The 14,295-nt window shown below is 43.7% G+C and overlaps 1 protein-coding gene across 2 annotated transcripts in view; it reads left to right on the top strand.

Moving 5' to 3' along the window:
• ZFYVE26 (zinc finger FYVE-type containing 26) overlaps positions 1 to 3,705 on the top strand; it is a 67,687-nt gene extending 63,982 nt beyond the window's left edge. For both annotated transcript variants that reach the window (XM_061429212.1, XM_061429211.1), the window contains one exon: positions 1,621 to 3,705. In XM_061429212.1, coding sequence (XP_061285196.1) covers positions 1,621 to 1,824 — 204 coding nt within the window. In that variant the 3' untranslated portion in view covers positions 1,825 to 3,705. The remainder of the gene's footprint in view (positions 1 to 1,620) is intronic.
• The last annotated feature ends 10,590 nt before the right edge of the window (positions 3,706 to 14,295 follow it).

Below are 14,295 nucleotides of genomic sequence, written 5' to 3'. Positions count from 1 at the left end.
AACAACTTCTTACACACTACCACGTTGCTGCCCCCCATGGCGGTATTGCTGTTTCCTGAACTGAATTTCCAGGGCATGTTTCATTCTAGGGTTTAGGGAGGATCTGTTCTTAACATTTCTTCATCTAATTCTGCAAGATCCTGACGCGATCCTATGAAAAGAATGGAATTCTGACATCCCGAAATGTGAAAAATTCCTTTTCTAGAATCAGACTGAGAACCTGACAGCCAGGCCTGATACCCAGGCTTCTTGATTCTCAGATTGTGTGTGGCTCTTTTCTAAGCCTTCAGGGACCTCCTGCTCAGTAGGACAGAGCCTTTGTCCCTGGAAAAGATGGACCCTGGAATCTCTACCGTCATTGTTAACTTATTCAGGTTTTTTCTTCTGTTAGTCGCTGTTCTAACACACAAGATCTAAGGCCACAAGATCTTGCCGTAAAAGAGCTTCATTCAGTTTTTATTCCAGACTTTCTGGAAAAATGCCCTTCTCTAGGTGGGGAGTTTTGCCTGTCGACTTGGTGATATTCTGTTCAATGTACGCTGGTGCCAAGTGGAGCTGAAGGCCTGGGTGAGAGCGAACATCCCAGAGCAGTGGGTGGATTAACCAGACCAGAGCTCAGAACGTGCCAGCCATCTTGCAGCTGTCGATTATCTGTAACTGAGCTTAGAAAAGGAAGACTTTAGTGACTGAAGTAAGAAAAGAAGGTAGAGCTTTGAAACATGAAGAGAGGAGTCCTCTCCAACCACCAGGAGGACTGTCATGGCAAAAGGCAGCTGCTGGCCTAGAGGTCTGAGGCAGCTCACCAGGACCTTGCCATTTGCTAGCCTGGAGCCCTGGCTAACCAGGGAGGTGCTGGTGGGGTCAGGGCAGGGAAGGAAGGGGCTCTCATCTCCCTCACGCTAGGAACTCATGAGATGGAGTGTGTCCAGAATGCAGGAAACTAGACTGTCTCTGATGCAAACAGCAAGTAAGGTCAATCTGGGGCCACCCCTTAATTAGACGTTTTTCTAATTGTGTATCTGTGTTTCTTTTCCCAAGCTTCCTGGTAGAAGATTTTTAACTAAGCAGGTCGAAGAAAAATAGAGAAAGGGGCCCTATGGGCCCATTGTAGAGGGCAGGTGTGATGACTCATTCATTCATTCATTCACTTCATGCACATTCATGGAACACCCACATGCCCTGTGCTTGGCTCCAGGAATGGTTAGAAAAAGCAGACACTTTTCCTGCCCTCCTAGTCAGGGAGACAGACATCAATCAAATAATCACCCAAATAACCACAAAAACCAGTTTGTCAGCAGTGAGGCCCGGAGAAAGCTGGAGAGCCCAGGAGAGTGAGGAGGGCCTTGAAGGGAGTAGATAGAGGCCAGGCTCTGCCTGCCTGCCTTCTGCTTTTTAAAATTCATGTCTTATTTATAATAACTTTTACACTGTACAGTAATACAGTATAATAGCTTAGTGTCCAGAATATTTAAAGAGTAGCCATAACGTAATAAAAGGCAAGAACCCAGTTACTGGTAGGTGAGAAGTGCTGTCTTGTCTCTCTTCACGCGGCCCTGTGTGCTTCTTGGTGACTTGTCAGTGATGGTTTCCTTCCGGCCGTCTCTCACACCCAATTGCCAGGTTCAGGCCTACCTGACGTGCTGCAAGCTGCGTTCTGCCTACCTGATCGCCGTGAAGCAAGAACACTCTCGGGCCGCAGTCCTAGTCGAGCAGGTGCAGCAGGCCGCCAAGAGCAGCGGGGACGCAGTGGTGCAAGACATCTGCTCCCAGTGGCTTCTGACAAGCCGCAGCCGGGGTGCCCATGGTTCGGCCTCCAGGAAGTGACCCTGGCTGCAGGGCCAGACAGCTGTGGGGCAGGAGTGATGGGCGCACTTCCAGCTCTTTCCTCCTGTGGGGCAGGACTTCCCTGGCTCCACCCCAGGTCGGAAAGAGCTGGAATTGGACCCAACCTGCCATCTTGAGCAAAGATAGGATCTTTCACGCAAGTGCCATGTTTCTGTAAAATTGTGGAGTCTGTGTGTGTGTTTGTCTGGAGATGGCCAGTTCTTTCTACCTCAGAGTGAGTGTGTGTGTGTTCACGCTCTTTGCGCTCATGTTTACGCCCAAGCATTTCTGAACAAACGAAGCTCTCCCCCACTGCAAAGAGGCACTTTACTTTCGACTTCTGCCTGTCTGAAAACCTTCCTGCGTTTTTGGTTCTTAACCCGGGCTCATCCTGTTTGTACCCAGTCTCCTTGGTGTGGAGATGTTCCAGTAGCTGCTCGTGACTAGAAGGGTTTTTGACTGAGAATGATGGAGCTACATCAGAGGCTTGCCTCTTTTCCCCTCCTTCCCGTCCCCAGATGCAGAGATGGCTTTGGGGCAGGTGCTTCCTGTGGTGTGAAACCGTTCTGAGCTTCTCTCCTCTCACAAGCACAAGAGTTACTGTGAGTCTTTGGAAAGTAGTCTGAACAGAAGAGTCCACAGGTGCTAGCTTCTGAAAGCTGTGGCTGCCTGGCCACCTGATGGAGTCTGGAGCCCCAGACACGGGCAGGAGGGGCGCCATCGTGTTCATCCACAGGGAGAGAAAGGGGAACCTCTCCAAACAGCATTGCAGGAGAGTTGTCTACAAGCACAGAACTGGCTTTTGTCAATATTCCTGCTGCCAAGTAAAAGAACGTGGCTTCCTTTTGGAGAGTCTGGGAGAGAAACAATAGCCAAGGTCCTGGGACCGAATGGCTAGACTTTGCCTGTTTGAGTTACAGTCCTATTTATGCCCCTTAAATTGGTAAAAAATCGCTTCCTCTTCCCACCTGCTTCTCTTCAGTCTCTTCAGGACAGAAGGATGGACATGAAGAGACCCAGGGTCATTGAGAAGGCAGTGCACTTCTTTGTCTTAACAGTGGGAGTCAAAGGTTCACTTTAAAGTTGGGCCTGAGGACAAGAGTTAAACAAGGGGAAGATGAAATAGGTCATGTCCAGTTGGTGAGCAACCAAATGAAGTGCTCCTTTATTTAATTAGTGTGGGCCTGTCTTCCCACTGGAGATGTGACAAGCTTTTGGAAAAAGTCTGCCCTAGTCCGTGATGTGAATTTGCAAATGAGGGGTGTGAAGAGAGCTCCACAGCTGCAAGCCTCCCACCAGCCAGAACTCAGCCTGTCAGCCTCACAGGGGCTGCTGAGAGGAACGGGAGCTAGAAGCCCAAGTCAGTATCTCTGGTGCTTAGAAACCCTGCGGATCTCCCTCTGAAGTGGGTTTTTTAAATAGTGAACTAAACAACTCTAAGAGTATCTGTAGAAGTTCTGGTCCTCTGAGGGAGGGAAGAGATGGCAAAGAAAATACTAGACCCCGTTATGGGGAAGTTGGACAAGTGGCTTTTTCTTCTTTGAGTCGTAGAATGCATCTGTCTCCCAGGAAACGTTCCTCCCTGGCACCTGCTTGCCCTTCTGAGTCTGCCCTTTTTGCACTGAACTTGAGCACTTTATATTAAATGGATTGCAAATCTCACAGCCATTAATTTGAGATGTTAAGACCAGATTTTCCTGACATTTTCCTCTAATTAATTGAAATGTAAAATAGGCAACCATTGACTAGACTGACAAAAGATGAGGCTAAGGGCCTTTGGGCATCAGGCTGTGATCTCCAGCAAAACAATTAACTAATGGGCAAGTCGCCGGGTTGAATGTTTGACTATAAGCAAGTCACAATAAAATGTCTGTCCTACAAGTTCTTGGCTTCATGGCTCATCTGTGCTGTCTCTGTGGAGTGAAAAGGTGGGTGGGAAAGATGCAATAACCTTCAACTCTTGAACTTCTCAAAATGATTCCTGTTATAACTCAGGCCTCTTGGGTTAAGATTTTTCTCAAATTTCCTAGGTGGCTCAGATGGTAAAGAATCTGCCTGCAATGCAGGAGAGCCAGGTTCAATCCCCGGGTTGGAAAGATCCACTGGACGAGTGCATGGCATCCCACTCCAGTATTCTTGCCTGGAGAATTCCAGGGACAGAGGAGTCTGGCAGGCTACAGTCCATGGAGTCACAAGGAGTCAGACACAACTGAAGCAACTAGGCACACACAAAAACCTCCCAGTGTACTCTGTACCGCCAGGGATTTTTTTTTTTTTTTTTTTGCTTCATTCAGAGTGGTGGGTGGACGTAGGTTATACATTCATCAGGTAGAGAAGGCAAATGAAAAGTCCTTCCCATTCCTACCTCCTCAGCCCTCAGCCCCATCCCCTCCCAGAGGCTACCTGTGTGACCAGTTTCTTGTGTATAATTTCAGAACTCTTTTATGCATATAGAAGCAATAATGACCAAAGTATTCTGTGGTGAAGATATGCCATAATTATTTAAGCAGTCTCTATTGACGGATAGTTTAGGTGGTTGCCATCTTTACCACAACAGATTATGCTGCAGGGAATTATCTTGTCTGGAATACCCTGGGTCAAGGACTTCCTGGCAGTCCAGTGGTTAAGACTCCGCACTTCCAATGCAGGAGGTATGGGTTCTATCCCTGTTTGGAGAACTAGGATCCTGTATGCTGCATGGCATAGTCAAAAAATTAAAAAACCTCTGAACTAGAATACCCTGGGTCAGAGAGTATGAGCATTTGGTGAGTGTTGTCAGTCACTTCCATAGAGGTCATGGTAATTACCTGTCCCACCAGCAGTGAAGACAAGGGCCTGCTTTCCCACACCCTTACCTCAACACTTGGCAAACTCTGTAGATCTCTGCCAGTCTGAGAATGAAAAATGGAACTCTGAAATTTTTTTTCAAGCTGGTTTTTTTTTTTTTTTAATTCTACGTATCTTTTTAATATCAACCAAACTGTGACTCTTTGAAACCAGGGGTCAGATCTTTGGGGAAAGTAGAACTCACACTGGGCTTGTTGTTTTCCGGCCGCCCTCTTACAGCACCTGTGTGCAGAATGACACTTGAGCCACAGACAGGAGCTCTGCTACCGTTATCGTCTTTCCCCAGGAACATGATCTCATCCAATATCTCATTTAAGAAAATTAACAAAACTTCAAACACACAACAAACAAAAAGTAATGATGAAAGTAGACCTGAAAACCCCCTGTTTGGGATCTGTCACGAAGATGCTTCAAACAAAGGAAATTGGAACACCCAAAGTAAATCTTAAGATAGAGGACCCGGACTATGTTTAGAAACCTGAGATGCTCCAAATTACTGGATATCTTTGGCTGGAGCTTTAAGTGAAGTAGATCAAATGCTCTCAGGTTCTTCATACTCAAGCAACCAAATAGCAATGGTCACCATAACCCTGAGGGAAACGGCCTGTCTTGGTCATCATCCTCTCTTCTTAGTAATGATGTTAACTGACCCATCCTTGAAGCCTCCAATTCTTCTACAGCAGGTTTATTCAACATCTGGTTACTGAATGGCTTCTCTAGTGGGGTGCTTTCACACTCCTTATTTCTTCACGTTGTCATTCCTGCTTGGCGCTCTTCTTTCATCACCTCTGCTACCCCACCCTCCAATCTGCTGTTATCCAAAACCTTCCTTCAAGCCCATTTCTTTTATTTATTTATTTATTTTGGCCACACCATTCAGCATGTGGGATCTTAGTTCCCTGACCAGGGATCAAACGTATATCCCTGGCAGTGGAAGTGCAGACTCCTATCCACTGGACCACCAGGGAATTCCCTTCAAACCCACTTCAAGTGCCTTGTCTACAAATTATTTGCTGCTCTGGCTATACTTCCTCTTCATCCCACTGAAGGACTAAAATCCTTCAAGGTCACATCCATTCTTCCTTGACACTCATATACTCTCCTGAATAATTCCATAGCTTCAGCAGTCATCTTCATTGGCCAAGTTATAAACCAAATTTGTCTTCCTTAAGTTTTTTCCACATCAGATCCATCTTTGATTCTTTTCTGAAACTCACCCAGATGGCTGAACTGCCCGTAAAAATATTAGCATGTTCAAAACGGAACACAATCCTCTTCTACCCACAAACCTTCCTCCTTCAATGAATATTAGTATCATCAATTAATTAATATTAGTATTACTATTGTGAATGCCACCTGGGTTAGAAACCTCAGGAGTTCTCTGTATTGACTTTCTTTTTCCTCATCATTCAATAAATATTCAAGTACCTACCATGCATCAAGCATATATCCTGTTGAAAGCCAAGACCTCCTATCCTGCTTTCCCAACTGAAGAACCTGACCCTTCATCACCTTACTTCAGGTCCTTGTCACTTCCTCCTCTGACTGTTGCAGAAGCCTATTTTCTTCATCTCAAACACCTATCCAAAAGTTGCACCTCCAATCAACTCCATATTAACAGACAAAATACTTCTGGAAAAAAATAACTTTTCTATGATCTTCAAGCATGGGAAGTCTTTCTAAGCAGATGTAAGTTCCAGAATCCTTGAAACATTTAATTATTGTTGTTCAGTCGCTCAGTTGTGTCCAACTCTTTGTGACCCCATGGACTGCAGCACACCAGGCTTCCCTGTCCTTCACCATCTCCCAGAGCTTGCTCAAACTCATGTCCATTGAGTCAGTGATGCCTACCAACTGTCTCATCCTCTGTTGTCCCCTTCTCCTCCCGCCTTCAATCTTTCCCAGCATCAGGGTCTTTTCCAATGAGTCAGCTCTTCACATCAGGTGGTCAAAGTATTGGAGCTTCAGCTTCAGCATCAGTCCTTCCAATGAATATTCAGGGTTGATTTCTTTTAGGATTGACTGGTTTGATCTTCTCACTTTCCAAGAGACTCTCAAGAGTCTTCTCCAGCCCCACAGTTCGAAGGCATCAATTCTTTGGTGCTCAGCAGTTTTTATTGTCCAGCTCTCACATCCGTACATGACTACTGGTAAAACCATTTCTTTGACTATATGGACATTTGTCAGCAAAGTAATGTCTCTGCTTTTTAGTACGCTGTCTAGGTTTGTCACAGCTTTTCTTCCAAGGAGTAAGTGTCTTTTAATTTCATGGCTGCAGTCACTGTCTGTAGTTATTTTGGAGCCCAAGAAAATCTGTCACTGTTTCCACTGTTTCCCCATCTATTTTCCATGAAGTTATTTAGCTGTTATTGTGATTAAAATGTCCCTAACAAAAAGATTCATAATTTTAACCATTTTGTTTCTTTGGAACTCTTTATTTTGTATTGGAGTAGAGTTGATTAAAAATGTTGTGATAGTTTCAATTGAACAGCTTAAGGGACTCAGCCATATGTATACATGCATCCATTCTCTCCCAAACCCCCTCCCATCCAGGCTGCCACATATCATTGAGCAGAGTTCCGTGTGCTATACAGTAGGTCCTTGTTGGTTATCCTTTTTAAATATAGCAGTGTGTACATGACCATCCCCAACTCCCTAACTCCCTTCCCCCTGGTAACCATAAGTTCCCGTTTTAACCATTTTTTAGTGTGCAGTTCAGTAGCATTGAATGCATTCACATTGTTTGCGACCATCACCACCATCCCTTTCCAGAACGTTTTCATCTTCCCAGACTGAGACCCTGTACCCATTCACCACTAACCCTCTATCCCTCCTCGACTACCCCTAATCCCTGGTAATCACCGTGCTACCCTACATCTCAATTAATTAGATCTTTGTTTGTCATATATGTTGCAAACATGTTTTTCCAACTTTTGGTAGTCCTTTTATTTTTGTTACAGGATCTTCCCAACCCAGGGATCGAACTTGGGTCTCCTGCATGGCAGGTGGATTCTTTACCATCTGAGCCACCAGGGAAGCCCACATTTTAAAAACCCATAAGCATACATTTGACTACATAAAAACTGTCTTTTCATTACGCTAAGTGAAATCTAAGCCAGATGCAAAAGGACAGATAATAAATATTACATGATTCCACTTACATAACGTACCTACATCAATTTTATCGGTACTTCAGGGCCTTTTCCGAATAGCAGTTGTGCTGAGAAGTTTTTGTTTCCTGGTTCCCCACTTCCTTCTCTCAGAGAAGGAAATGGCAACCCACTCCAGTTTTCTTGCCTGGAGAATCCAATGGACTAAGGCCTTGCGAGCTAAAGTCCATGGGGTCACAAAGAGTCAGACACGACTGAGTGACTAGGCAACTTCTGTCTCTGCCCTTCCCCGAAGGATGTGTGCTGTTTCTCCTTTAACCCTCTGTCTCTCTTAAAGCTCCCCTAGTCTGCCTTCCTGACATTCAGTTTTTTTAATTTCTTTATTTTTAACTGAAAGATAAAGCTATACAATATTGGTTTCATTTTTGCCATGCATCAACATGAATTAGTTATAGGTGTAATATGTCCCCTCCCTTTGAAACCTCCCTCCCTTCTTCCCACCCCTCTAAGTTCCCTGAGCTGACAGTCAATTTTACCTTATTATTTTGTTTCTTCATAGACTATAAGCTCCTGGAAGCCAGGGTCATCTTTTGCTCATCTTCGAGTTCACTTACAAATTACTTGTTCACTGCTTACCAGTACATAAATATTATTTTAAATTAAACTGTATAGTATAAAGCATGTCCTGAACCAGAAATAGTTGAGAAAGTGAAACATTTTTAAGTTATCTGTTCAAGAGGCTCTTTCCAGGCTGTAAGCCGGTCAGATAACGGTAAGGTCAAATTACTTATTTATATCCCCAGGACTGAGCCTGGCACGTGATGGGCTATCAATCAGTTTTAGCTGAATTTTTTAATTGGTTCGAACCAATGGGAATAGTTTACTTAAGGAACATACATACGCTGGATCATCGAAAAAGCAAGAGAGTTCCAGAAAAAAACATGTATTTCTGCTTTATCGACTATGCCAAAGCCTTTGACTGTGTGGATCACAATAAACTGTGGAAAATTCTGAAAGAGATGGGAATACCAGACCACCTGACCTGCCTCTTGAGAAACCTGTATGCAGGTCAGGAAGCAACAGTTAGAACTGGATATGGAACAACAGACTGGTTCCAAATAGGAAAAGGAGTATGTCAAGGCTGTATATTGTCACCCTGCTTCTTTAACTTATATGCAGAATACATCATGAGAAACTCTGGGCTGGAGAAAGCACAAGCTGGAATCAAGATTGCTGGGAGAAATATCAATAACCTCAGATATGCAGATGACACCACCCTTATGGCAGAAAGTGAAGAACTAAAGAGCATCTTGATGAGAGTGAAAGAGGAGAGTGAAAAAGTTGGCTTAAAGCTCAACATTCAGAAAACTAAGATCATGGCATCCGGTCCTATCACTTCATGGCAAATAGATGGGGAAACAGTGGCAGACTTTATTTTTCTGGGCTCCAAAATCACTGCAGATGGTGACTTCAGCCAGAAATTAAAAGACGCTTACTCCTTGCAAGAAAAGTTATGACCAACCTAGATAGCATATTAAAAAGCAGAGACATTACTTTGCCAACAAAGGTCCGTCTAGTCAAGGCTATGGTTTTTCCTGTGGTCATGTATGGATGTGAGAGTTGGACTATAAAGAAAGCTGAGCACTGAAGAATTGATGCTTTTGAACTGTGGTGTTGGAGAAGACTCTTTCGAGTCCCTTGGACTGCAAGGAGATCCAACCAGTCCATCCTAAAGGAGATCAGTCCTGGGTGTTCACTGGAAGGACTGATGTTTAAACTAAAATTCCAATACTTTGGCCACCTGATGGGAAGAGCTGACTCATTTGAAAAGACCCTGATGCTGGGAAAGATTGAGGGCAGGAGGAGAAGGGGACAACAGAGGATGAGATGGTTGGATGGCATCACCAACTCAATGCCCATGGGTTTGGGTGGACTCTGGGAGTTGGTGATGGACAGGGAGGCCTGGCGTGCTGCGGTTCATGGGGTCACAGAGAGTTGGACTCTCTGAGCAACTGAACTGAAACTGAAACCTGTATAGAAATCATTTCCTCGGAGAGAAAAAGACTTTATAGAGAAAAGTACTTTATAGAGAAAATGGGCAAGATTGAACATATTTAAAGAAAAGCTGAGGAGATACTTTTCATTTCTGTGTTGATATATTGAGAACATTTGAGCTGAGGAAAAAAATCCAACATAGTAGTTACTTCAATTTAATGGAAATAGGAACTCAAAGAGTAGAAATTTGACTCCCACTGTCTTGTTAGAAGTAAATTGTTCAACTCTTCCTAAGTCACCTGTATCAGGCAGCACCTACAGAGAATGTATTTTTCAGAGCTAGAAGCGATCACAGAACATGTTGACTACATCCCCTATTTCATTTTTTATTCACTTATTTATCCAACAAATATCAAGGTTATATTGTGAGCTGTATGCTAGGGTTTTGAGAGTCATAGCAGATGCCCAGTCACTTGTTATAAGTCTTATGTATTAAATATTGAGAGGATGTCCAAGTATAAATGAGAGCTCACAGGAGGAGTCCTGGATATAGACTAGGGAGCAGTCAATGGAGGCTTCCCAGCAAATGTGATGCTCAACACACAAATAGCTGGAGGAATGTTCCTGGCAGGATAAACAATTTGTCTTGGGGTCCAGAAGCAACAGAGCACCTCACTGAGACCAGGTCAGCATGCTGTCTTATAAGCTTGTTAAGGAGTTCCGGATTTAACCCACTGAATAATACAAAAGCATCAGAATGTTCTCAGCAAGAGAATGACATGATATGTCTTTAATTTTAAGGTCACTTTGGCTGCAGAATGGAGCACAGGTTAATTGGGGCAGGGGAGGAGGAGAAGAAGAGATTTTACCAAATTCGGATGGTAGTTGAGGCTTTCTGTAGCCCTCAGAATAAACTTCAAATCCTCAACAGGGCTCACAAGGCCCATCCTTATTAGACCCTCATCGTTGTTGTTTAGTCGCTAAGTTGTGTCTGACTCTCTCTTTTGCAATCCCATGGCCTGCAAGACTCCTATGTTCTTGGGATTCCCCAGGCAAGAGTGCTGAAGTGGGTTGCCATTTCCTTCTCCCGCAGATCTTCCTGACCCAGGGATCAAACCTCTGTCTCCTGCATTGGCAGAGGATTCTTTACCACTGAGCCACCAAGGAAGCCCTATTGGATCCTTACATGCCTCTCATTTCTCACCTTCCACCCCCACTCCCTTCTTTCAGCTTCTCAGATGTGACCATTCTTTGCCCCCTGTGAGCCTGCTGCCTGATCTCTTTTTACCTTCTCTTCACCTGGTGACCAAGTCTTGCTAAACACATGGCACGTGGCTTAGGACATCTTCTCCGATCTCTTCACCCCACCGCAGACAAGCATGGGCACTTCTGCCATGTGTATCTGTAGTAAGAGCAGAAACAGCATGTCTCTTGTTCACTTCCTGTCACCCATACTGGCAACAATCCTGGAACATCGTGTGTACTTTTTTAAATAAATAAATGATCTAATGGTGGCCTGAGGATATCTACAATTTTTTTATTTTTACTTTTTTTTTTTTTTTAACAAAAGCTTGTTCTTAAAAGTACAATAGATTTCGAGACAAAACTTCATTCTAGCTATAGGTGGCAACAAATGTTATGGCAGGGAATCCAGGTGTTTTAAGAAGGATGGAATTAAAGATCATAATTGCCTCGGGCACAAGGAACAGCTTGTTTTTGCCAGATTTCTTAATTCCACCTGAGGCTGGGGACCTTTTCCCCATGGCCTTCACTTTCAGTTCCTCAAATGTCCTCTGCTCCTTCTGTTTCTGCTTGAATGCCTTATCTTCCTCATCCATTCCCTGGGCTTGCTTCCTGGGCAGCTGCAGGGTCTTCTTCTTGCCACCTTCGTGCCCCACACCACACCTGCCACCCTTTCTCCAGACTCTGCCACCAGAAATGGAGGATGTCTACAATTTAAGGGCAGGAAGAGGAAGAACATGGAAAGAAGCTCCAGAGAGGGGAGGAGAACTAGGAATGCAGTTCACAGAAACCAAGGGAACAAGTGTTGATCTCTTGTTTCCACGTGGCTCTGTTTACTCTCATAAACCACCCCCAAAGAGCGAAGGAGGGCAACAAACACAAACAGAAACTTCATCTTTGATGAAAGAAGGAGACAAACGTTCAGAGAATTTTTCAATATGAAAATTAAACAATAGAGGGAGTAACACCTCTTTTACCATGAAAAGTAGAAAGGAAGATAATATGAATGGGATATAGGTAAGTTTGCTAGTGTGGTAGCAGAAAGTTGAAGTAGTTAGGACTGCTGGCTTCCATGTTCTCCATGAAATCAGAGGAGAAATCACCTGTTACTAATTCAAGGGAGCTGCTTCGTGAAGTGGCTTAAAAATACGGAGAGGATGTGAACCTCTTCATATTGTAACCTAAGGGCTGTTTTTACAATTAAGTTCTTGAAGTTCACTTGGGCCCCTGAGAGTTACAGGAGTTCCTGGGAACTGGGGAGGGGAGTTAAGTGGGGAGAGGAAGCCAGACTACTTTAAGAAGGCATTTTTATGCAAGTATTGCTATCAAATTGCCTAAAGATATCAGATGATTTTGAATTCCCACAGCTCCAATTACTCAGGATTTGGGAGTGGGGGGTTTCCTCATTTTAAATCAATGTCATCTGTGTACCTAATTTTGTATATGTATTGAGATCTTTGAATACAGACCATTTTTAAGGTCTTTGTTGAATTTGTTACAATATTGTTTGTGATTTATGTTTTTGCTTTTTGGCTACAAGGCATGTGGGGGTCTTAGCTTCCTGACCAGGGATCAAACCCTCACCCCCTGCATTGGAAGGCAAAGTCTTAAACCACTGAACCACCAATGATGTCCCCTGTATCTGTAATTTTGTATTCTCTTTTAAAGATAGAAGCAAGGTCCAATGCTGTAAAGAGCCATACTACATAGGGACCTGGAATGTTAGGTCCATGAATCAAGGCAAACTGAAAGTGGTCAAACAGGAGATGGCAAGAGTGAACGTCAACATTCTAGCAATCAGCGAACTAAAATGGACTAGAATGGGTGGATTTAACTCAGATGACCATTGTATCTACTACTGTGGGCAGGAATCCCTTAGAAGAAATGGAGTAGCCATCATGTCGACAAAAGAGTCCGAAATGCAGTACTTGGATGCAATCTCAAAAACCACAGAATGATCTCTATTCATTTGCAAGGCAAACCATTGAATATCACGGTAATCCAAGTCTATGCCCCAACCAGTAACGCTGAAGAAGCTGAAGTTAAACAGTTCTATGAAGACCTACAAGACCTTCTAGAACTAACACCCAAAAAAGATGTCCTTTTCATTATAGGGGACTGGAATCCAAAAGTAGGAAGTCAAGAAATACTTGGAGTAACAGGCAAATTTGGCCTTGGAGTACAGAATGAAGCAGGGCAAAGGCTAATAGAGTTTTGCCAAGAGAATGCACTGGTCATAGCAAACACCCTCTTCCAACAACACAAGAGAATACTCTACACATGGACATCACCAGATGGCCAACACAGAAATCAGATTGATTATATTCTTTGCAGCCAAATGGAGAAGCTCTATACCGTCAGCAAAAACAAGACCAGGAGCTGACTGTGGCTCAGACCATGAACTCCTTATTACCAAATTCAGACTTAAGTTGAAGAAAGTAGGGAAAACCACTAGACCATTCAGGTATGACCTAAATCAAATCCCTTATGATTATACAGTGGAAGTGAGAAATAGATTTAAGGGCCTAGATCTGATAGAGTGCCTGATGAACTATGGAATGAGGTTCGTGACATTGTACAGGAGACAGGGATCAAGACCATCCCCATGGAAAAGAAATGCAAAAAAGCAAAATGGCTGTCTGGGGAGGCCTTACAAATAGCTGTGAAGTCGCTCAGTCATGTCCAACTCTTCGCGACCCCATTGACTGCAGCCTACCAGGCTCCTCCGTCCATGGGATTTTCCAGGCAAGAGTACTGGAGTGGGGTGCCATTGCCTTCTCCCATATGCCCTTTGGATATGTTCAAACTGGAAGCAATAACATAATTTCTTGGGTCAATTGACTTAAAAATTTGGCATCTCTCTGTCTCTTCTTGGTGACCTTCAGCACTTAAGGCAAGGAGCAGGTCACCCAGGGCCACAGTAAACGAGAACAGGGAGGCCAGAAGAGAAGAGATCTATGGTTTTAATTAGAGGGTTTATCAGAGCTTGATTTTTCTGTCTTTAAGTATCAAATTAAATGAAGTCCTCTACTGCCTCTGACCTTGATCTATAGTGAAGCTCAGCATCTGTATAATTTAAATCACTCCTACCACTTCTTAAATAGTAAAATGTGAGAGCTGAAAGAAACTTGAGAAAACACCCAACTGAACCATCTTATTCTGTACCTAGAGGACATATTATAAGAAGATTATGGGTCAGTGGGTAAGAAAGTGAAATATTACTCATTGACGTTGGTTTCATTTCTCCCTTGCTACCCTGAAAGAATAAATAAGGCAA

The sequence above is a fragment of the Bos javanicus genome, chromosome 10 (assembly GCF_032452875.1).
Source record: "Bos javanicus breed banteng chromosome 10, ARS-OSU_banteng_1.0, whole genome shotgun sequence".
NCBI classification, from domain to species: Eukaryota; Metazoa; Chordata; class Mammalia; order Artiodactyla; family Bovidae; genus Bos; species Bos javanicus.
This window is presented reverse-complemented; position numbering and strand designations above follow the sequence as displayed.